The sequence below is a fragment of the Schistocerca gregaria genome, chromosome 1 (genome assembly GCF_023897955.1).
Source record: "Schistocerca gregaria isolate iqSchGreg1 chromosome 1, iqSchGreg1.2, whole genome shotgun sequence".
NCBI lineage: Eukaryota > Metazoa > Arthropoda > Insecta > Orthoptera > Acrididae > Schistocerca > Schistocerca gregaria.
Window position 1 is genome coordinate 534613085 of NC_064920.1, and position 23371 is coordinate 534636455.

At 42.6% G+C, this 23371-nt stretch overlaps 1 protein-coding gene across 1 annotated transcript in view; it reads left to right on the forward strand.

Annotated features, from left to right (window-relative positions):
- Positions 1–23371, forward strand: part of LOC126355256 (uncharacterized) — a 121436-nt gene that overhangs the window by 17636 nt on the left and 80429 nt on the right. The window contains exon 2 of the mRNA XM_050005544.1: positions 19634–19779. Coding sequence (XP_049861501.1) covers positions 19660–19779 — 120 coding nt within the window. The 5' untranslated portion in view covers positions 19634–19659. The remainder of the gene's footprint in view (positions 1–19633; positions 19780–23371) is intronic.

Here is a 23371-nt window from a genome sequence, read left to right on the forward strand (position 1 = left end):
GATGGCGCTGCGGTCTGGGAAACTCTATAGTACGATATTTTCCACATATCCACCATGTGTAGCAATAATATGGCGTAGTCTCTGAATGAAATTACCCGAAACCTTTGACAACGTGTCTGGCGGAATGGCTTCACATGCAGATGAGATGTACTGCTTCAGCTGTTCAATTGTTTCTGGATTCTGGTGGTACACCCGGTCTTTCAAGTGTCCCCACAGAAAGAAGTCACAGGAGTTCATGTCTGGCGAATAGGGAGGCCAATCCACGCCGCCTCCTGTATGTTTCGGATAGCCCAAAGCAATCACACGATCATCGAAATATTCATTCAGGAAATTAAAGACGTCGGCCGTGCGATGTGGCCGGGCACCATCTTGCATAAACCACGAGGTGTTCGCAGTGTCGTCTAAGACAGTTTGTACCGCCACAAATTCACGAAGAATGTCCAGATAGCGTGATGCAGTAATCGTTTCGGATCTGAAAAATGGGCCAATGATTCCTTTGGAAGAAATGGCGGCCCAGACCAGTACTTCTTGAGGATGCAGGGACGATGGGACTGCAACATGGGGCTTTTCGGTTCCCCATATGCGCCAGTTCTGTTTATTGACGAAGCCGTCCAGGTAAAAATAAGCTTCGTCAGTAAACTAAATGCTGCCCACATGCATATCGCCGTCATCAATCCTGTGCACTATATCGTTAGCGAATGTCTCTCGTGCAGCAATGGTAGCGGCGCTGAGGGGTTGCCGCGTTTGAATTTTGTATGGATAGAGGTGTAAACTCTGGCGCATGAGACGATATGTGGACGTTGGCGTCATTTGGACCGCAGCTGCAACACGGCGAACGGAAACCCGAGGCCGCTGTTGGATCATCTGCTGCTCTAGCTGCGCGTTGCCCTCTGTGGTTGTCGTACGCGGTCTTCCTACCTTTGCAGCACGTTCATCCGTCACGTTCCCAGTCCGTTAAAATTTTTCAAACAGATCCTTTATTGTATCGCTTTTCGGTCCTTTGGTTACATTAAACCTCCGTTGAAAACTTCGTCTTGTTGCAACAACACTGTGTTCTAGGCGGTGGAATTCCAACACCAGAAAAATCCTCTGTTCTAAGGAATAAACCATGTTGTCCACAGCACACTTGCACGTTGTGAACAGCACACGCTTGCAGCAGAAAGACTACGTACAGCATGGCGCACCCACAGACTGCGTTGTCTTCTATATCTATCACATCACTTGCAGCGCCATCTGTTGTAGAAAATTGTAACTACTGTAATTTCGAAAGTTTGTCCGCCTGAAAATGTACTGTTGTCCCAAGCATATTGCAACAAACGGTGTATTTCTATCGCTGCTCGTTTAGTTTTTATTGCCGTTTCAAATATACCGGTCATTTTTGAAACACCCTGTACATGTATAATACATATGAAAAATGAAAATACTTGTTGGTCCTTGTCTATTTCAAGCTCTGTTTTCTGGATTTATGTTGAAAAGTGTGTTAAGTATATTTCAGTATGGAGTGAACGTAAACAGTACATTACACTAAAGGTCACTTTCTTACCAAAACCTCTATTTTGCGTTTAAATTAGTTGGCTTCACCGATTCTCAACTCAAGTATCACCTTGGAACCAAACCTCGTCCATGGGCTACGCTACACAACAAAGATTTCATGGGGGAACGGACGGAGGGACAAGTATCACACTTAAGTCAAACATATCATAGCTGTTGCTCGGTAAAACAAGTGTACAATTTTTCTCAAAGAAAATTAATTGATTGGTTCATTTCTTCGACCACAGTTCGGTTATACTTCCACAGCGTGAGACACGAGTTTCGTAGTACGAACAGCGAATGTAGATCAACAGATGGAAAACAGTGTTGAATGTTAACTGCATTTTTAGTTACTATTTGGTACTTGTGACTTCTAGTTGTGGCTAAAACCGAAGCCAAATACTGCAGAGCTGTTATTGTAAAAACTGCGACTTCTCAATCTCTGTGATTTATAATACATGCGTAATTTCTTGTACACTCCTACTCGAGAGAAGCTACCAGTCGTAGCTAGAACAATTCTCTGTCAGTTCGCTTACGGAAGAAAATTCAAATACTCTGGAACTCCTCCGATGAAATAACTGGAAGTAAACGCTCTCTGCTAAATAAACGATAAAAGTACCGAATTCTTCTACAACTTTCGGGTGTGTATATTAAATGTGTGCCAACGTGCCAAGTAAATATGTAAGGAGTGATGATTTATTGGAAAAAAAAAACGAATTCCTCCACTGGAGCTGACGAACTGTGTACTAAAATTGAAAAAATCGTATCAACAATGATGACAACTATAAGAAGTTGCTGGAAGCTCGTCGGACGTTTAGGATTGAAAAGAAACAGATTTTCTAAAAAATGCGATACATATTTGAAATAACACAGGCAGCTGTGTTAAACATCAATGACACTGAAGAAGGAAACAGTTTTTGTTAAAATAATAGTTGAAAGGATAATCGTCGTCTATGGAACAAGTTACCAGCTACTTTGAAAAACGGAGAGGAGTATCTGAGCTAATAGAGGCAGCTGGGAAGAGGCGAGGATGTGACATTCAAGAATTCGGTAAACAACTTATTTATGCATTCATAACATAAAACTTAAACAAGAAGAAAATGTACTACTCATTCAATGCTGTTAATTTTCTTATACCTCGGTCGTTTACTTTGCTATCCTTCAGATGTTTCTTACTGTTTTTCTCACAACGATTTGCTGAACTGGGCATATCAAAATCGAGGAGCGTTAAATCAGAGTTGTTTTGAGCATCTACTGATGCTTATGACCATAGGAAAAATAAATCCCGTGCTCCATGGAATAATCATGTATTGCGAACGGCGAAAGTACTTTAATGCTTGGAAACTTTTGAGTTCCTTGATGAACATGAATTATCACGACAAGAAGAGAAGGCAGTTTATGATATCTGTATTTGCCTTGCGGGTATATATGTCAAACTGTGGCACTCCGATCCTTCTATAGGCGAAGCACCTAGTGTACAAGGACGGGAAAAAATCGCAACACAAGAAGGAGTTGTGGGACGTAAACGAAAGCTGGCAGGCATTTTTATACATCTGAAAGATAATGTTTATTCACATTTCGCGCCAGTCACAAAACAGTGGCGGTAGTAGCGCCACTATGAGGATCCAAATCAGGTTTGCTTTAAATACATTCTGTACCAGTCGTGAGTGTTACCAGTGTATTTGAGACTGGACGCAGTGAGCCGATGTCAGTCAGGAATGCCTTTAAGGCAACGAAGACGCCATTATCAACACCTCACTGAGTTTGAACAAGGTTGTACAATAGCGCTACGAGAAGCTGGGTGTTTCTTCTGTGACACTGCACAGACTTGGCAGGAATGTAACCACTGTACAAGACGGCTGGGAGCGGAGCTCACGGGAATGTACGGTGGCAAGAAGACCGGGCTCCGGACTGCCGCGTGCACTACCGAGAGCGAAGACCATCGTGTTTGGTGTATGTCTCTGGCGCATCGTACTGCCTCTGCAGCAGCAATCTGAGCGACAATAGGCACCATAGCGACACATAGAACTGTTACAAATCCGTTAATTTAGGAACAGCTCCGAGCCAGACGTCCCGTACAATGCATTTCAGTATCACCATCATTTGCCATATCAGTAATGCCAAGTGAGAGCTCATTGGAGCCGGCTGGTGTGGTCGAGCGTTTCTAGGCGCTTCAGTCTGGAACCGCGTGACCGCTACGGTCGCAGGTTCGAATCCTGCCTCGGGCATGGATGTGTGTGATGTCCTTAGGTTAGTTAGGTTTAAGTAGTTTTATGTTCTAGGGGACTGATGACCTCAGATGTTAAGTCCCATAGTGCTCAGAGCCATTTGAACCAGCTCATTGGAGGGCAGGGTGGAGGTTTGTTGTGTTTTCCGATGAAAGCTGGTTCCTCCTCGGTGACGGGGATGGCCGTGTGTTACTTAGAAGGAGGCTAGTTGAGAGCCAGTAACCAACCTTTCTGCGTTCTAGACACATTGGGCCTGGAGTTATGGTCTGCATTTGATTTTGTACGATAGCAGGAGCGCTCTAGAGGTTTTCCAACAAACACTGACTTCAAATTTGCACGCCAATCTGATGATTCGGTCTGTTGGTGTGCCATTCATGAACAGCATACCAGGGGTCTTTTCCAGCAGGATAACGCTCGCAAACATACTGCTGTTGAGACGCAACATGGTCAGCAGAGTATCAACATGTTGCCATGGCCTGTTCCATCACCAGATCTGTTGTCAATCGAACACATACGGGAGATCATCGGACGATAACTCCAGCATGATGCACGTTTCCATGCTTGCAGTCAACATTCTGGCAGTTATACTGGTTATTAATGTTCTAGCATTTCAAATTTGCAATGGGTTATCTTGCGCTTATATTAACCTATGATCTTGCAATGTTACGCAGTTAAATATGTTACCTAAACAGACATTTCATTACTCTACATTAATTTTTCTTTGGTGTTGCGAATTTTTCTCCGTCAGTGTAGAGTTCAGCATTATTTCGAAGTTTTATAAATATTAGGTTGTCGAATGTGATATTTCTCATTTTACCCAAAATGAAGAATCACTTATGGTACACATATCGTTTGAATTTTTTGATCCTCATATGTCTTCTGTTTCGAAAATGGAAATTCTCAGTGTACTTAATCATAAAGTGGAAGCAAGATATGCAAACATTAAACGGTTTCAAGCAGGTATGTATCAAATCCCAGCAATCCTCATTAATGGGGTTGAGTAGTTCGTTTCGAACTAAAGAAAACTATTTTTACCAGATCAAACTTGAGTGCCATATTCTTTCTACATCTGCATCTACATATATACTGCGCTAGCCGCCAAGAGGTGTGTGGCGGAGGGCAGAATTCGCGCCACAGTCATATTGCCCCCTCCCCTCTGTTCCACTAGCGGATCGCGCGAGGGAAAAACAACTTTCTGAACGCCTCAGTACGAGCTCTAATTTCCCTTATCTTTGAATGATGATCATTGCGCGATTTGAAAGTTGGTGGTAATAATAAATGCTCTCCATACTCGGCGAGGATCGGATTTCGGAATTTAGTGAGCAGCCCCTTCCGTTTAGCGCGCCGTCTATCTGCAGGTGTGTCCCACTTCAAACTTTCTATGAGATCTGTAACGCTCTCGCGATGGCTAAGTGTACCAGTCACGAATCTTGCCGCTCTTCTTTGGAACTTCTCAACTGGGTCCCACACAGATGAACAATATTCCAAGACTGGACGAACTAACGTATTGTAAGCTCTTGTTGAAGCACTGCATCGCTTCAGGATTCTACCAATAAACGGAAATCTAGACTTCGCCTTGCCTTGCTATGACCTGGGCATCCTTCCAGTCCTGTGGAACTTTCAGCTGCTCCAATGATCTCTGATTGATGATGGATAAGAATGGTGCCATATTTGTAGCATAGTCAACATATAATCTTACGGGGTACCATCTGGGCCAGATACCTTGCTGGCGTCTAAGGATCTTAACTGTTTTACCATCCGAGATACATTAAACATTATGTCAGCCTTCCTTGCGTTTGTTTGATAACGGAAAAGGGCAATTTTGCTGCAGTCCTCTACTGTAAACGAGTTGTTGAAAGCTAGGTTTAGAATTTCGGCCTTCTGTTTATCAGCATCAGTTACGTTACCCGTACGGTCAGCAAGAAAAGGTATTGAATTATTTGTAGCGTTCATATAATTTACGTATGACCAGAATTTTTTGGGGTTATTTTTAGAATCTGCAGATAAAACATTGCTTTCAAATTCGTTAAAAGACTCTCTCATTGTCTTTCTGACAGCTGCTTTAATTTCGCATAATTTCTGTTTGTCAGCGGGGCAGTGACTACGTCTAAAACGACGGTGCAAAGTTCTCTACTTTCTCAGCAATCAGATGCAAATTTTACATATTCACATACACCTTTACCTTTAATCCAAATAAATACAGATTCATTGGGATTGAGGTTTCTTTTGTTTCGTGTATACAATACAAGTGGAGAGGTAGAATCATAAGCGGATTTAGCAAAGTCTTTGTTAGCAAGTTCAAACACATGTTAGGTACGATAGGCAATTACATCTCTACCATTAAAACTTTCAAGTCCTGGTACACTAGACACTCCACTACCACCTCTCACTATAGCAACAGTGAACCATCCATTACCATGTGAGAATGTGTCGTTAATATCCAAACTAAAATTAAGAGAACATCCAAGAAATACACAAGGTCCATCGACGAGGGCGTGGGCTGCAACACTCTTTTTTTTATATTATTATCACGTCTGTTTGTCGCCAAGATATCTAATGTGTTCCCATCTCGAGTTGGTTTTCTAACAAAATGTTGAGAGCGCTCGTAGAATAACTTCATACGAATCTTTGCTTCTGCCCCCTGTGATAAACGTGTAATTTTGCCAGTCAATGGATGGCAGATTAATGTCTCCACCTGATGGATAATTTGGATATTTAATTCCTATTTACTCAAGCATTTCCCTGAAACCAGTGGATGCTGGTGGTCTGTAATAGCATCCTAATACAATGGTCAATCGTTGTCTTTAAGACAGTTCCTGCACAGCAGTATGAACAGAAAATTCCATCAACGGTCTAGAACTAGTGAATCAACTGAAAGTTGAAAATGGTGCTGCAGAAAGAGGTGTCAAGCTCACGGACGTAGTAACACAACCGTTCTGGCCAGAGACGTGCCATTCAGGTCGGCCAGAGCATGTGTCGTCCTCAGCCGACAAGACAGCCTCATCAAGAATTAGTATACAGGGCCGTGGCACCAGGACACCGCTGTACCGACCGTTGTGCCGGTGAAGAGTCTTCATCAGTTTCCTTTAACAGCCTGCCAGTTGTGGGCACTCATACACGAGCAGTTAAGGCTGGCTTTCAAAAATTATGTAGCCTGACGCTCCCTCGCGTCTTGTCGAGAATGCGCTCCGTGTGTTCAAAATTATTGTGTCGCAATGAATTTTACATTTCTCGTTTTTTTTTTTACGAAAGTTTCTTTTTTATGTTTCTCTATATGTTGATACGGGTGGTGAAAAAATCTTTACCCAAGCTAGTGTAAAAGGAAAATAGTAGTATTTTTTATTTTTCTACTTTATTTTGCCTTATAGGCATAACAAAAATTACAGAAACTCGAAACCAATGATTGTAAGGACACTGTGGTCGGACTATATGGGTTATCACAAGAGCTGAAACCTCAAAGACTGACTCATGAGGACTAATAAATACTTAACTATTCGTATCAGTAGAGTACACAGTCACTCGTATTGACAAGCGGGAGCGCACCTTACCGAATGAACACAACAGAAACCTTTGTGCCAGGAAGTGGCATCATTTTGAAAGTAGACTCAGAAATAAACTGACACCAATATTTGCAGTAATCTTCATTTGCTAGGGTCATAGTGTCCGAACTGGATGGTCACACATTACCACGTGAACTGCTCGTGTGCTGTATCCGACTCTCTAAAGCAAGCGCTGTAGTCTTTATGGTCCATGAAAGATAGGGAAATCAAAGATGATACCCACAAGCAGCCAGTACCATGCGACATTTTTCCTGATCAGCAAACCCAGGGGACAAAGTCTGATTATGACTATGAGTTCATCACTGGGGGAAATTCAAAATACCCCAGCAAACTTAACTGGAATGTTCATGTGCATTCTCTTCGCCGCCGTGGAGGGGTTAATCTGTGTGCTCCTACAGAAAGCACTGGCGGTTTAGTCACGTGATCAACTGCGTACCTGCCATTTTCAGAAAGTGTCACAGCGAATCAGCTGCATTTGACCTTACACATTGGAAAACTCGGCATTCAGGTAAAACGTACAGTAGCGACTAGGACATCCCCAGACATAAGCCACTAGGGTTAATGTCCTCAAAAGCTGTATATAATCACTTTCAACAGTTTCACATACCCTCATTCCATGAAATTGTATTGAAATGTTTCAGAGCTATTTTGGAGCATTAGCACATAGTCTGGCGTTTAGGAAATGTCCACAGCTACATCCCTTAACGGTATCGTGAATTTGCTGACGTACTTAAACGCATTCGGATGTATACTAAGGTCCAGGAAACTACGTCAGATCCGTGAAAACCAGAGGGAAAAGCTGCCATTGTCTTCGGCAGAGTATCTCATGCCAGGTGTTGATAAGTGGCACTCGTGGTTAATACGGCCATTTTACTATCCATCAGTCAACAAGGATTCGCTATCACACTTTTTCCGATAAGATCAAAACTTGAGACGTACGTCTCATCGCTGAGATTCGATCGTTCAGCGTGTTCGCGCTGATACCATCTCTTGTTACACAACACACATTGCGTAAACTACACACTTTCAACAGTTTCACATACCCTCATTTCACGAAATTCTACTGATGAGTTTCAGAGCTATTTTGGGGCATTAGCACATAGGACGAGACTTAAAAGTCAAGGACGCCGTAGACGCGATGGATAAAGCACCATAACGTGTTAACTACTCGGTGGAAATGAAGAGCCGTTGTATGCTGCCACACGTTTCCCAGTCGTGCAGAGAGAGTTGGACGCCACTCGGCGCGAAATGAGCGTGACTTTAGCGCCAATTGGGGACGGCCCTTCAACACGAGCAGCTGAAGGAACGGGACAGTACAGTGTGTGTCAATGAGCGAGCAGTTATGGTGTACTGTGGCGTGTCAATCATTAAAACACGGCCGGAGACAAAATATGAGTGACTTCACAACGGAAAGATTCGTCAGGACACCGCAAGGACGAGGTGTGACGACTGTAGCCCAGGAGTTTGGTATTACTCGCAGCATTGTTTTACGAGCATTGGCAGCGTTCCATAACACAGGCATTGCTGCCTGAAGGAGAGGATGCGGTCGACCACGGTCAACTGCAGTAGCAGATCACCGCCACATTGTGCAACAGGCAAGAAGGGTCCCCCGTCAAACAGCGAATGCAGTTGCAGCCACATATAACAGAACTGAACGCCAAGCGATCTCACCCTCCACAATGGCGCGGAGCACTGCTTGGGAGTGGTCTCTTCGTGTGAGGATCAGTATGTCGCTGTGTTCCTTTCGCACCGGGACATGGGGCAGAACTGTTTACGATGATGCCAAGAGGATAGGTTCAAATGATATTAGATTCAGTCTGAGTAGAGATTCAGGACGTGCTGTCGTATGACTAGAGGTGCGAACACATCATACACACAGGATCACTGTCGAACGTGATCGTTTTGGTGGCGCACATGTTGTGGTGTGAAGAGGCATAACGTTCCATGGGTGTACTGGCCTCTGAATCTTTGAATACGGTACAGTTACCTGTCAACGTTATTGTGACACTGTACTCCTCCCCCACAGACTTCTTTTCAGGGGTGCATTCAGCTCTGACTTTGTATATGACAATGCGCGACCGCACCGAGCAGCGCCAAGTGGAGGTGCCCTAGGAACGAGAAGATAATCGCCGAATCGGCTGGTCTGCCCGTTCCCCCCATTCAAATCCCATCGAGCACGTGTGGGGCGGGATGGGATGCCGTACTGCAGCACGCACAACGACAATCCAGCAGCTACCAACCGCACTGGAGGAGCGATCAAACGCCCCACCACAAACACTCCTTACCAACGTGGGTGCGCGTTTCAGAGCATGCATTGCCATTGGTGGTCATCACATAGCCTATTAAGAACCGTTTTCCGCCTTTTGTAATGTCCAGGGGAGCATGTACAGGGTGGTCCATTGATCGTCACCGGGCCAAATATCTCACGAAATAAGCGTCAAATGAAAAAACTACAAAGAACGAAACTTCTCTAACTTGAACGGGGAAACCAGATGGCACTATGGTTGTCCCACTAGATGGCACTGCTATACGTCAAAACGATATCAACTGCGTTAAAAAAAATAGGAACCCCCATTTTATATTACATACTCGTCTAGTACGTAAAGAAATACGAATGTTTTAGTTGGACCACTTTTTTCGCTTTGTGATAGATGGCAGTGTAATAGTCATATGGCTCACAATTTTAGGCGAACAGTTAATAACAGGTAGGTTTCTTAAATTAAAATACAGGACGTAGGTACGTTTGAACATTTTATTTCGGTTGTTCCAATGTCATACATGTACCTTTGTGAACTCTGAGAACGCATGCTGTTACAGTGTGATTACCTGTAACTCCCACATTAATGCAATAAATGCTCAGATGAGCATGTCAACCCCAATGCATTTGGCAATACGTGTAACGACATTCCTCTCAACAGCGAGCAATTCGCCTTCCGTAATGTTCGTACTTGCATTGACAATGCGTTGATGCATGTTAGACGTTGTCGGTGGATCACGATAGCAAATATCCTTCAACTTTCCCCACAGAAAGAAATCCGGGGACGTCAGATCCGGTGAACGTGCGGCCCATGGTATGGTGCTTCGACGACCAATCCACCTGTCATGAAATATACTATTCAATACCGCTTCAACCACACGCGAGCTATGTGCCGGACATCCATCGTGTTGGAAGAACATCGCCATTCTCTCATGCAGTGAAACATCTTGTAGTAACATCTGTAGAAAATTAAGTAGGAAATCAGCATACATCGCACCATTTAGATTACCATCGATAAAATGGGGGTCAATTATCCTTCTTCCCATAACATCTGTAGAACATTAAGTAGGAAATCAGCATACATCGCACCATTTAGATTACCATCGATAAAATGGGGGTCAATTATCCTTCTTCCCATAACATCTGTAGAACATTAAGTAGGAAATCAGCATACATCGCACCATTTAGATTACCATCGATAAAATGGGGGTCAATTATCCTTCTTCCCATAACGCCGCACCATACATTAACCCGCCACTTGTCGCAGCCATCGTGGATTTTCCGTTGCCCAAGAGAGCATATTATGCTCGTTACCCTGTTGGTGAATGACGCTTCGTCGTTAAATAGAACGCGTGCAAAAAGTCTGTCACCGTCTCGTACTTTTTCTTGTGCCCAGTGTCAGAACTGTACACGACGTTCAAAGTCGTCACCATGCAATTCTTGGTGCATAGAAATATGGTACGGGTGCAATCGACGTTGATGTAGCATTCTTGACACCGACGTTTTGGAGATTCCCGATTCTCGCGCAATTTGTCTGCTACTGATGTGCGGATTAGCCGCGACAGCAACTAAAACACCTAATTGGGCATCATCATTTGTTGCATGTCGTGGTTGACGTTTCACGTGTCGCTGAACACTTCCTGTTTCCTTAAACAACGTAACTATCCGGCGAACGACTCGGACACTTGGATGGTGTCGTCCAGGATACCGAGCAGTATACGTAGCACACGCCCGTTGGGCATTTTGATCACAATAGCCATACATCAACACGATATCGACTTTTTCCGCAATTGGTAAACGGTCCATTTTAACACGGGTAATGTGAAGTGTCATTTCTGTTCGCCCCATTGCGTAGTTCTGTCATTTCCCTTCTGTACTACACTGTAGCAATTGTTTCTAAGTACCATACCGTCCAAGTTTCATCGAGCTATGTTACTTGGCAGTGACATATCGTGCAAAAGTTACTTTCGTCCCTACGTTTTGCACACCAGAGTACCTTTGTGTCTATATTCAGTATGGTTCATGTAGCAAGGCCGGTAAAGCACACTGTTTTTGCGACTCTAGATTCGGGCGAGTTTTAATTTGAATTCTGGTAGTAGTAGAAAACCGTCTTGTAGCTTTCATACTGATTTAAAATATGGGAACATGCTAACATGAGCAGCTAACATTGTCATGGAGTAAACGTCTCCGTGTGCGCTGTAATATAGATTTGGCCCCGGGATCACTACTGAAGCAATACATACAGGGTTGTAGTATATAACAAGATTGCTCACTTAAAACTGGCTCTTGATTCATTGGCTGATTAGAGGAAGCGGACCAGACAGCCAGATCATGGGTCCCAGCAGCTTAGGGAAGTATGGGGAAGGAAGTCGGCCGTGCCCTTTCAAAGGAACCATCCCCGCATTTGCCTGAAGCGATTTAGGGAAAGCACGGAAAACCTTAATTAGGATGGCCGAATACGAGTGCAGTGTGCTAATCACTGCGCCATCTCGCTCGGTTCATTCTTGAAACCATATGAGTAACCTGTCTGTGGGACGTTTGCATCCATCAATCAATTTAAGCTCCAGTGGCAGACACTACGAGACAGGCGTTGTGCAGTTTAATGTTGACATTTAGAGAGCGTGCGTTCCAAGAAGAGTCGTGAACCATATTACTTTTCTCTAAGAACGCCTCACGAAATGACCGGTACGAGGAATTAGGCATCATACGGAGCCTTCCCGTGTGCCATTCGTGATTGGAACAGGGAAGGATACAGTTTAACATTCCTGAACGTCTAAAGCAAGTTACTATGTTCGCACCAGTTTGAAATTTTAGGAGACCTGGCTGAATGTTCGTGCAGTTTTCTTCAGGTAGTTCTTCATTATATCATTTGCGAAAGGCTGCGGTTACTGTTAACTGCTTAGTACCCGAAGCAATTTATTGTTAATTTTTTTACATGTATTGCCTTTTCCTCGTTTTTTACATTCAAAAGAAACATTTAAATCAAAAAGCAATTTTTACCTTTCCATTTTTAATATACCATACCACATATGTAACATTAAGCACTGTTGAGATAAAATCATAAATAAACATGGAAAGAGTACACCTTTTTGGAACGGAACACATTTTTGTACTGAATTTTGTACAAATTAAACATTAGTGGAAATTGCAAATCAAAAACGGAAACACCAAATTAATTAGTATGATAAATAGTTAATCATTCAACTCATAGCCGCACATAACATTTCTCGCGCTTGGTAATTGCTGATGTCTTAACAGTTTATTCAAGCACAACGTCTTCTTTTGAGTTCTGGCATTTCCACAGTTAGGTGCTTCATTCCATCAAACCGGAGTTCAACTGATACAATACTGGAATGCTGGTATATTGTTACTTTTACTGTATTTTATAGTTTTACAGACAAAATTAGGGTGTATTCTTGGTTTTCAAACGGTGTACTGAAATGTACATTGAAACTAAACTCGCCTTGTGTGCATGTGTTTTGTCGTGTGGTAATAAGTTGGTAAAGAGCTGCGACAGATTTCTTGCTGCGTGCTCTTGAGTCAGTTAAAAGCCGCAGTTATTCGCAGGTTCGTTCGCCAATCTCCACAGCATATCTTTAACTGCACGTCGACGTAGTGTAGCTGAAACCTTCTGTAGTAATTAGGCTGACTAGAAAGCGTAATACTTACGTTGTGTCGTGTAATTATATATCATAAATGATCACTCGTTTATTTCTTCTTTGAATACAACTTTTATTCTTACTATCGAGCTGTAATATGTAATATTCACAATTATAAGCTCCCTTCGTCTTTATCAAAGCAAAAAGGAAATCGGAGTCATCAACATTACATTCAACACCAGAGATAATAAAACTCAGAGATAATGCAATGATAATGTACGCTCTTCTCACGCTAGGACTAACATCTTTGGTTCATACACAAAGCACAATATGTGATATCGTTATTTCCGTAATAAAATGTGATATTACAGAGGGTTTGTCCAATTCCATTCGCTGGCGTCGCATTCCTCCTCAAGTACACCTGCACAGTTGCTCTTTGAAAATCAGCATGCGAGATTGTATTCCATTTTTTGCGTTAGTAAATGCAGGCACTGTGTGCAGTGACATCTTATGAACAACTGGACAGAGCGCAATACTATTTCCAGTTACGGAATTTTACCCTGTGTTGATTCACATGCTGATCCTTTCGATCAGTTCCACCCACGTACGGTTGTACACGGTTAGGATGGAGGGTCGATGACTTCAGTGTGTTACCTTGTCTGCTGAGAATATCTTTTAACACCAGCTACCGGATTCACACCAATTGTGTTTGATGCTGTAGAAACAACAGAGCTGGATGCCATTTCCACGGAAACAAACAGGTTTGTTTTTGTATGTCAAAATTCCTTCTTTCTCGGCAAAGAACAACTTTCGAGGATACACATTTCTACAAAATGTTATCTCTCAGAAAAATTAGCAAATTAAAACTTGTAAACAATTTGTCAAAATAGAAGTGAAATGGAAGCGATTTCATTTATGGACGGCATCTAAATCTACCTAAATACTCAGCAAGCGACCGTACGGTGCATGGCGGAGGGTCAGCTACACCGCTACTAATCGTTTCCTTTCTTGTTCCCGAGCGAGGGAAAAATAACTGCCTATATGCTTCCGTATGAGCCCTACTTTGTCGTATCTTCTCTTTGCGAAATTTATGTTGACGACAATACGGTCGTAGTGTGTTCAGCTTCAAATGCGGGGTCTCTGGATTTTCTCAACAGTATTCCTCGAAAAGAACGTCGCCTTCCCTTCAGGGATTCCCATTCGAGTTCGAGAAGCACCCCCGTATCACTTGCGTGTTGATCGAACCTACCGGTAATAAATCTAACAGCCCCTTCTGGGTTGCTTCGATGTCTTTCTTTAATTCGAGATGGTGCGGATCCAAACACTTGAGCAGAACTTAAACATAGGTCGATCACTATTGTTCTATTTACGGTCTCCTTTGCAGATGAACCACACTTTACTAAAATTCTCCCAATAAACTGAAGTCAACCATACGTCTTCCCTACCATATGTCCGTTCCATCTCGTATCGCTTCGCAACGTTACGTTCAGATATATAAGTGGTGTGACTGTGCCAAGCAGGACACTACTAATGGTGTATCCGAACGTTACGGGTTTGTTTTCCCTACTCATCCGCCTTAAGTTATATTTTTCTGCATTTAGAACCAGCTGCCATTCATCACACCGACATCCTACAGTCACTCAAGGACGACACCTTCCCGTATACCAAAGCATCGTCAGCAGACAACCGCAGACTGTTGCGCACCCTGTCCGCCAGATCATTTATATATACAGGGTGTTACAAAAAGGTACGACCAAACTTTCAGGAGACATTCCTCACACACAAATAAAGAAAAGATGTTTTGTGGACATGTGTCCGGAAACGCTTAATTTCCATGTTAGAGCTCATTTTAGTTTCGTCAGTATGTATTGTACTTCCTCGATTCACCGTCAGTTGGCCCAATTGAAGGAAGGTAATGTTGACTTCGGTGCTTGTGTAGACGTGCGACTCGTTGCTCTACAGTACTAGCATCAAGCACATCAGTACGTAGCATTAACAGCTTAGTATTCATCACGAACGTGGTTTTGCAGTCAGTGCAATGTTTACAAATGCGGAGTTGGCAGATGCCCATTTGATGTATGGATTAGCACGGGGCAATAGCCGTGGCGCGGTACGTTTGTATCGAGACAGATTTCCAGAACGAAGGTGTTCCGACAGGAAGTCGTTCGAAGCAATTGGTCGGCGCCTTAGGGAGCACGGAACATTCCAGCCTATGACTCGCAACTGGGGAGGACCTAGAACGACGATACATCTGCAAAGGACGAGGCAATTCTTCGTGCAGTTGACGATAACCCTAATGTCAGCGTCAGAGAAGTTGCTGCTTTACAAGGTACGTTGACCACGTCACTGTATGGAGAGTACTACGGCAGAACCAGGTGTTTCCGTATCATGTACAGCGTGTGCAGGCACTATCAGCAGCTGATTGGCCTCCACGGGTACACTTCTGCGAATGGTTCATCCAACAATGTGTCAATTCTCATTTCAGTGTAAATGTTCTCTTTACGGATGAGGTTTCATTGCAACGTGATCAAATTGTAAATTTTCACAGTCAAAATGTGTGGGCTGACGAGAATCCGCACGCAATTGTGTAATCAAATCTCAACACAGATTTTCTGTGAACGTTTGGGCAGGCATTGTTGGTGATGCTTTGATTGGGTCCCATGTTCTTCCACCTACGCTCAACGGAGCACGTTATCATGATTTCATACGGGATACTCTACCTGTGCTGCTAGAACATGTGCCTTTACAAGTACGACACAACATGTGGTTCATGCACGATGGAGCTCCTGCGCATTTCAGTCGAAGTGTTCGAACGCTTCTCAACAACAGATTCGGTGACCGATGGATTGGTAGAGGCGGACCAATTCCATGGCCTCCACGCTCTCCTGACCTCAATCCTCTTGACTTTCATTTATTGGGGCATTTGAAATCTCTTGTCTACGCAACCCCGGTACCAAATATAGAGACTCTTTGTGCTCGTATTGTGGACGGTTGTGATACAATACGCCATTCTCCAGGGCTGCATCAGCGCATCAGGGATTCCATGCGACGGAGGGTGGATGCATGTATTCTCGCTAACGGAGAACATTTTGAACATTTCCTGTAACAAAGTGTCTGAAGTCACGCTGGTGCTTTATGTTGCTGTGTGTTTCCATTCCATGATTAATGTGATTTGAAGAGAAGTAATAAAATGAGCTCTAACATAGAAATTAAGCGTTTCCGGACCCATGTCGACATAACATATTTTCTTTCTTTGTGTGTGAGGAATGTTTCCTGAAAGTTTGGCCGTACCTTTTTGTAACACCCTGCATAGAAAATAATAGCGGTCCTATCACACTTCTCTGGGACGGTCTTGACGATACCCTTGTTTCTGACGAGCAGTGGCAGTCGAGGACAACGTATCTGGGAAACTATTCCATATGCTCCTACCTTCGTTAACAGTCGCCATTCTAGAAATATTGGATCTGCCTGTTGCCTTTCGTCCACAGCAAGCAGTGTATCATGTGAGAAAAGGGAAAGCTGAGATTCAGATGAGCAATGCTTTATAAAGCCGTGCTGATTGGTGGTCATAAGCTTTTCGTCTCTAGGAACTTTGTTATATTCGGATTCAAAATATGTTCTAGAATCCTGCAGGTAACAGATGTTAAGGATACTGGTCTGTAATTTTGTGGGACCATTCTTTTGCCCTTCTTATATGCGGGGTTGAAATGCGCTTTTTTCCAGTCGTTGGGAACTTGCGCTGGCCGAGAGTTTCGCGATAAATGCTAGCTATGTAAGGGGGAAATGCCCTAGCACTCTTTGAAAAACCGAGTTGGGATTACATCCGAACTTGGCGACTTGTTTGTTTTCGACACTTTCAGTTCTTTCTCCACGCTAGGGGTACTTATTACTACGTTGTCTATACGGGACTCTGTGAGATGGTCAAACTACGGTAAGCTTGCACAGTTCTCCTGCGTGAACGATTTCTTAAACGCGAAATTTATCACTTCGGTTTTAAAGTTAGATCTTCAGTCAGTTTTATGAAAGGTACAGTTACTTTGAAGTAAACCTTCTCTGTCTTGGGACCCTGAACAATTTACTGGTCTTTCAAAGTCCTCTAGGTAACCTCTAGGTGCATTCAGTGATCAGACCTTTGAATCGGAAGCGGATTGGCTTACTCGAAAAATTGTTTCAGGCAATACCTCCCTGCTTTCATCGCAAGACAATTTTTTTCAGATGAAAATATTTTCAAAATTTCTGTTACGATAAAAAAGAACAGGGAGAATTTTCCATATTTTATCTCTATTACTAAATTATAGACCGAACGGGATGGCAATCTAAATAAGTTTATGTGGCGATCGAGACTGCTTTATTGAATTTTAACTGGTTTCAGGACATTTTATACCCACCACTTTTTAAGCTCCATTGATACAAGGCTTTCTAAAATTATAAATTCGTAAAACCTGGTTGGCTTTCCGCTTTAGAAATAAATAATTTTTACAACTGTAGCAGCTTTTGTCATTGGTGATGAATAATTGTTTGCATCGAAGTCATCATTACTGTAAAAATACTTAACCAAAGGATCATTAAAAGTCTAATTCTACTCATTGCATTATACACTAACTTATTATGCCTACACTCGATGTCCCCAATTCATTCTCTTTGTTAACAGTTAATTGTACCCACTAAGGACTAGAACTACTAACAAACATATGATTTCCTCAGACAAGGGGTAGGGTGATAGATAAAGTACATCCGTTGGTTTCCTTAGTAATGGCACCTATATCGCGAAAAATTGCTGAAATGACTCAGCTACACTTCTGGTATCTTGTCGCTGGAAAGGAGAAGCACCAAACTGTTAACAGTTTGTTTCGAAGTATCCATCAATTGCCTGTTTTCCCAGTAGCGCTTCCCACAACCAGTAACACAGCAATGAAAGACTATATGGTCAATAATGGTTAAATAAGCATTACAAGATCATAGTAGTTCATTCTTGCGCAAGAAGCAATAAAAGTCCAGTCCTGTCAAGTGCATCATTAAGGTAAAGCTGGACAATAATGTAAGAGAGTCCATACGATGGTTTGTAAGGGGGCGGGGGGAAGGGGAGAGGCATTATCAGAGGGTACGTAAAATTTTTAGTATTCTGAAAGACGAATGGCGACTTGTAAGTAGCCATAAAAAGCTCCATCCAGATCCTGTTACAATCCTACGTGTAACGATTTTTAAATCATTTCTTGAAAGAAAAGTGCCTGACTACGGTATATTTCCCTAAGAGCAAGGGGAAGAGTCCCTACTTGCACCCGGTTATAGGCGCTCTTGAACTAATGAGTTGCTTGTCAAGTCATAAAGAACACTTAGCTAATAGAGATGGTCAGCAGAATTCAGAATATTCGTTGTTTATTCTTGATGGACATTATTTTATGAACAGGGGGTGGGTTGCGGGCAGAGAAAATACCTCACAAAAAGGCAGGATACTATCACAGCATTTAGAATGATGACATAATGGCCTTGATTACAGACTGACAAGGTAATTTACAATATTAGAAAATAAAGTAAAGTTCGAATTTGATCATGATTCGTAACTCGAAAACAATCACTTCACGCTGGCAGGAGTAAGTACTTTGGTGTTGATGGACTAGCTTCCGTTAAGAATGTTGCTCCCATAAGACCACGGCATTATTGTAATTTCTGTAACACTTCTTGCATGTAACGTTGTAGGAAAATTACGAAATAAAAGGTGAAGCATTCAAAGGAGGTTTTCTCTGGTGTATTTGTCAAGGGACGTTTCCACTTGTCACAGAAATTTAATACAATCATTCTGGCAGCCAATACCAGGTACATTCCAACAGTGTAGGTTGATTCACGCTAGTCCAATAATTTAGTCGAATCGCGGCTGGCCGGCCGTGTTGGCTGTGCGGTTCTGCGGGCTACAGTCTGAAACCGAGCGACCACTACGGTCGCAGGTTCGAATCCTGCCTCGGGTATGGATGTGTGTGATGTCCTTAGGTTAGTTAGATTTAATTAGTTCTAGGCGACTGATGACGTCAGAAGTTAAGTCGCATAGTGCTCAGAGCCATTTGAACCAATTGCAGATGATTTGGTAATTTGTAGCTGAAAAGTTTCTAACAGGAGTTGATATTAAATGGGTGCTCTAACCCACTCGATAAACAATGGCGCCCCACAGAACAACGTCTAGCAAACCGTCTGTGTTGTGGATATCATGAGTATTTCACTGTCAAAATGCGATCTCTCTCTCTCTCTCTCTCTCTCACACACACACACACACACTCTTATCAGTCGGTTCTGATTCTCGTAGATTTGCACATTGCTCATTGGAGTGATGATACAACTGCCAAACTTGTTACTACTTGCAAGAGACGGGAGTGCATGTGAAATGTGTAACGAGAAGCCAACAAGAAAGATATAAACAAAGAGGCAGCTAGGAGGCTTTAGTGTAACGCATGACACGTACTGTTACAGGAACGACCGACCGGTTCATCGCCACGATGCGACTTTCAGGGCCGACGCTGCTGCTCCTAGCGGTGGCCGGCGTAGTCCTCTTGGTTGGTGACGGGGGCGCTGCTGGATGCGACAAACGAGCTGTGCAGCCTCTCAACGCTTCTGAGGTACATGTGTCGACCTTGGCTATTATTTTGTACGCATGTTACTTTTGCACAGTGTCCTACACAAACATGCAGTAATCAGGTATTAACAACAGTGGTGTAAGTTTAAAATAGGCTGTGAGCAACGAAATTAAACTGACAGTCATACTCTCAGGATCGACAACAATTAACTGTTCACATTTCTGAATTGAAAACAATAATAACAAATAAAAAATTGCAAAATTGGAGATGCCCTACGATATGAATTTATTTCGTTAGCTGGTTACCTGCTTACAACGCCATCATAAGATTACCCTAGCACGACTCCGACCATCTTACTGTTGCCATTCTTAACTCGTATCAATACTACAGGGGCTCTCTAACACTGAAAAATCACCTTGGCATTGAACGAAATAGGGATAATTCTATCTGTACCTTAAGAACAGGTGAGAAATTAATCACATGAAATTACATGTTCCAGATACATGTTGTTGTTGTGGTCTTCAGTCCTGAGACTGGTTTGATGCAGGTCTCCATGCTACTCTATCCTGTGATCGCTTGATGCCTCAGAACATGTCCTACCAACCGATCCCTTCTTCTGGTCAAGTTGTGCCACAAACTTTTCTTCTCCCCAATCCTATTCAATACTTCCTCATTAGTTATGTGATCTACCCATCTAATATTCAGCATTCTTCTGTAGCAACACATTTCAAAAGCTTCTATTCTCTTCTTGTCCAAACTATTTACCGTCCATGTTTCACTTCCATACATGGCTACACTCCATACAAATACTTTCAGATATGACTTCCTGACACTTAAATCTATACTCGATGTTAACAAATTTCTCTTCTTCGGGAACGCTTTCCTTGCCATTGCCAGTCTACATTTTGTATCCTCTCTACTTCGACCATCATCAGTTATTTTGCTCCCCAAATAGCAAAACTCCTTTACTACTTTAAGTGTCTCATTTCCTAATCTAATACCGTCAGCATCACCCGACTTAATTCGACTACATTCCATTCTCCTCGTTTTCCTTTTGTTGATGTTCATCTTATATCCTCCTTTCAAGACACTATCCACTCCGTTCAACTGCTCTTCCAAGTCTTTTGATGTCTCTGACAGAATTACAATGTAATCGGCGAACCTTAAAGTTTTTATTTCTTCTCCATGGATTTTAATACCTACTCCGAATTTTTTTTTGTTTCCTTCACTGCTTGCTCACTATACAGATTGAATAACATCAGGGAGAGACTACAACCCTGTCTCACTCCCTTCCCAACCACTGCTTCCCTTTCGTGTCCATCGACTCTTATAACTGCCATCTGGTTTCTGTGCAAATTGTAAAGAGCCTTTCGCTCCCTGTATTTTACCCCTGCCACCTTCAGAATTTGAGAGTCAACATTGTCAAAAGCTTTCTCTAAGTCTACAAATGCTAGAATCGAAGGTTTGCCCTTCCTTAATCTAGCTTCTAAGATAAGTCGTAGGTTCAGTATTGCCTCACGTGTTCCAACATTTCTACGGAATCCAAACTGATCTTCCCCGAGGTCGGCTTCTACAAGTTTTTCCATTCGTCTGTAAAGAATTCGCGTAAGTATTCTGCAGCTCTGTCTTATTAAACTGATAGTTTGGTAATTTTCACATCTGTCAACACCTGCTTTCTTTGGGATTGGAATTATTCTATTCTTCTTGAAGTCTGAGGATATTTCGCCTGTTTCATACAACTTGCTCACCAGATGGTAGAGTTTTCTCAGGACTGGACCTCCCAAAGCCGTCAGTAGTTCCAATGGAATGTTGTCTACTCCGTGTAGCCTTGTTTCGACTCAGGTCTTTCAGTGCTCTGTCGAACTCTTCCCGCAGTATCGTATCTCCCATTTCATCTTCATCTACATCCTCTTCCATTTCCATTATATTGTCCTCAAGTACATCGCCCTTGTATAGACCCTCTATATACTCCTTCCACCTTTCTGAATTCCCTTCTTTGCTTAGAACTAGGTTTCCATCTGAGCTCTTGATTTTCATACAAGTGGTTTTCTTATCTCCAAATGTCTCTTTAATTTTCCTGTAGGCAGCATCTATCTTACCCCTAGTGAGATAAGCCTCTACATCCTTACATTTATCCTCTAGCCATCCCTGCTTAGCCATTTTGCACTTCCTGTCGATCTCATTTTTGAGACGTTTGTATTCCTTTTTCCTGCTTCATTTACTGCATTTTTATATTTTCTCCTTTCATCAATTAAATTCAATATTTCTTCTGTTACCCAAGGATTTCTACTAGCCATCGTCGTTTTACCTACTTGATCCTCTGCTGCCTTCACAACTTCATCCCTCAAAGCTACCCATTCTTTTTCTACTGTATTTCTTTCCCCCATTCCTGTCAATTGTTCCCTTATGCTCTCCCTAAAACTCTGTACAACCTCTGATTCTTTTAGTTTATCCATGTCCTATCTCCTTAAATTCCCACCTTTTTGCAGTTTCTTCAGTTTTAATCTACAGGTCATAACCAATAGATTGTGGTCAGAGTCCACATCTGTCCCTGGAAATGTATAACAATTTAAAACATGGTTCCTAAATCTCTGTCTTACCATTATATAATCTATCTGAAACCTGTCAGTATCTCCAGGTTTCTTCCATGTATACAGCCTTGTTTTATGATTCTTGAACCAAGTGTTAGCTATGATTAAGTTGTGCTCTGTGCAAAATTCTACCAGGCGGCTTCCTCTTTCATTTCTTAGCCAAAATCCATACTCACCTACTACGTTTCCTTCTCTCCCTTTTCCTACTCTCGAATTCCACTCACCCATGATTGTTAAATTTTCGTCACCCTTCACTATCTGAATAATTTCTTTTATCTCATCATACATTTTTTCAATTTCTTCGTCATCTGCAGAGCTAGTTGGCATAGAAATGTGTACTACTGTAGTAGGTGTGGGCTCCGTATCTATCTTGGACACAATAATGCGCTCACTATGCTGTTTGTAGTAGCTTACCCGCACGCCTATTTTCCTATTCATTATTAAACCTACTCCTGCATTACCCCTATTTGATTTTGTATTTATAACCCTGTAGTCACCTGACCAGAAGTCTTGTTCCTCCTGCCACCAAACTTCACTATTTACCAATATATCTAACTTTAATCTATCCATTTCCCTTTTTAAATTTTCTAACATACCTGCCCGATTAAGGGGTCTAACATTCCACGCTCCGATCCGTAGAACACCAGTTTTCTTTCTTCTGATAACGAGGTCCTCTTGAGTAGTCCCCGCCCGGAGATCCGAATCGGGGACTATTTTACCTCCGAAATATTTTACCCAAGAGGACGCCCGTTCGCAGTACCAGCAAAGCCAGGCCGTTTTGGTTATTGTTACAAGGCCAGATCAGGTTGCTGCCCCTCTTCAGGAACCACACGTTTGTCTGGCCTCTCAACAGATACCCCTCCGTTGTGGTTGCACCTACGGCACGGCTATCTGTACCGCTGAGGCAGGCAAACCTCCCCACCAACGGCAAGGTCCATGGTTCATAGGGAGGGGGGGGGGGGGTTCCAGAGACATATTAAGTCTCAAATTTATCCATGATAATGAATATAGGCTGAAGCAATGAATAAAAATGTGTAGGAATG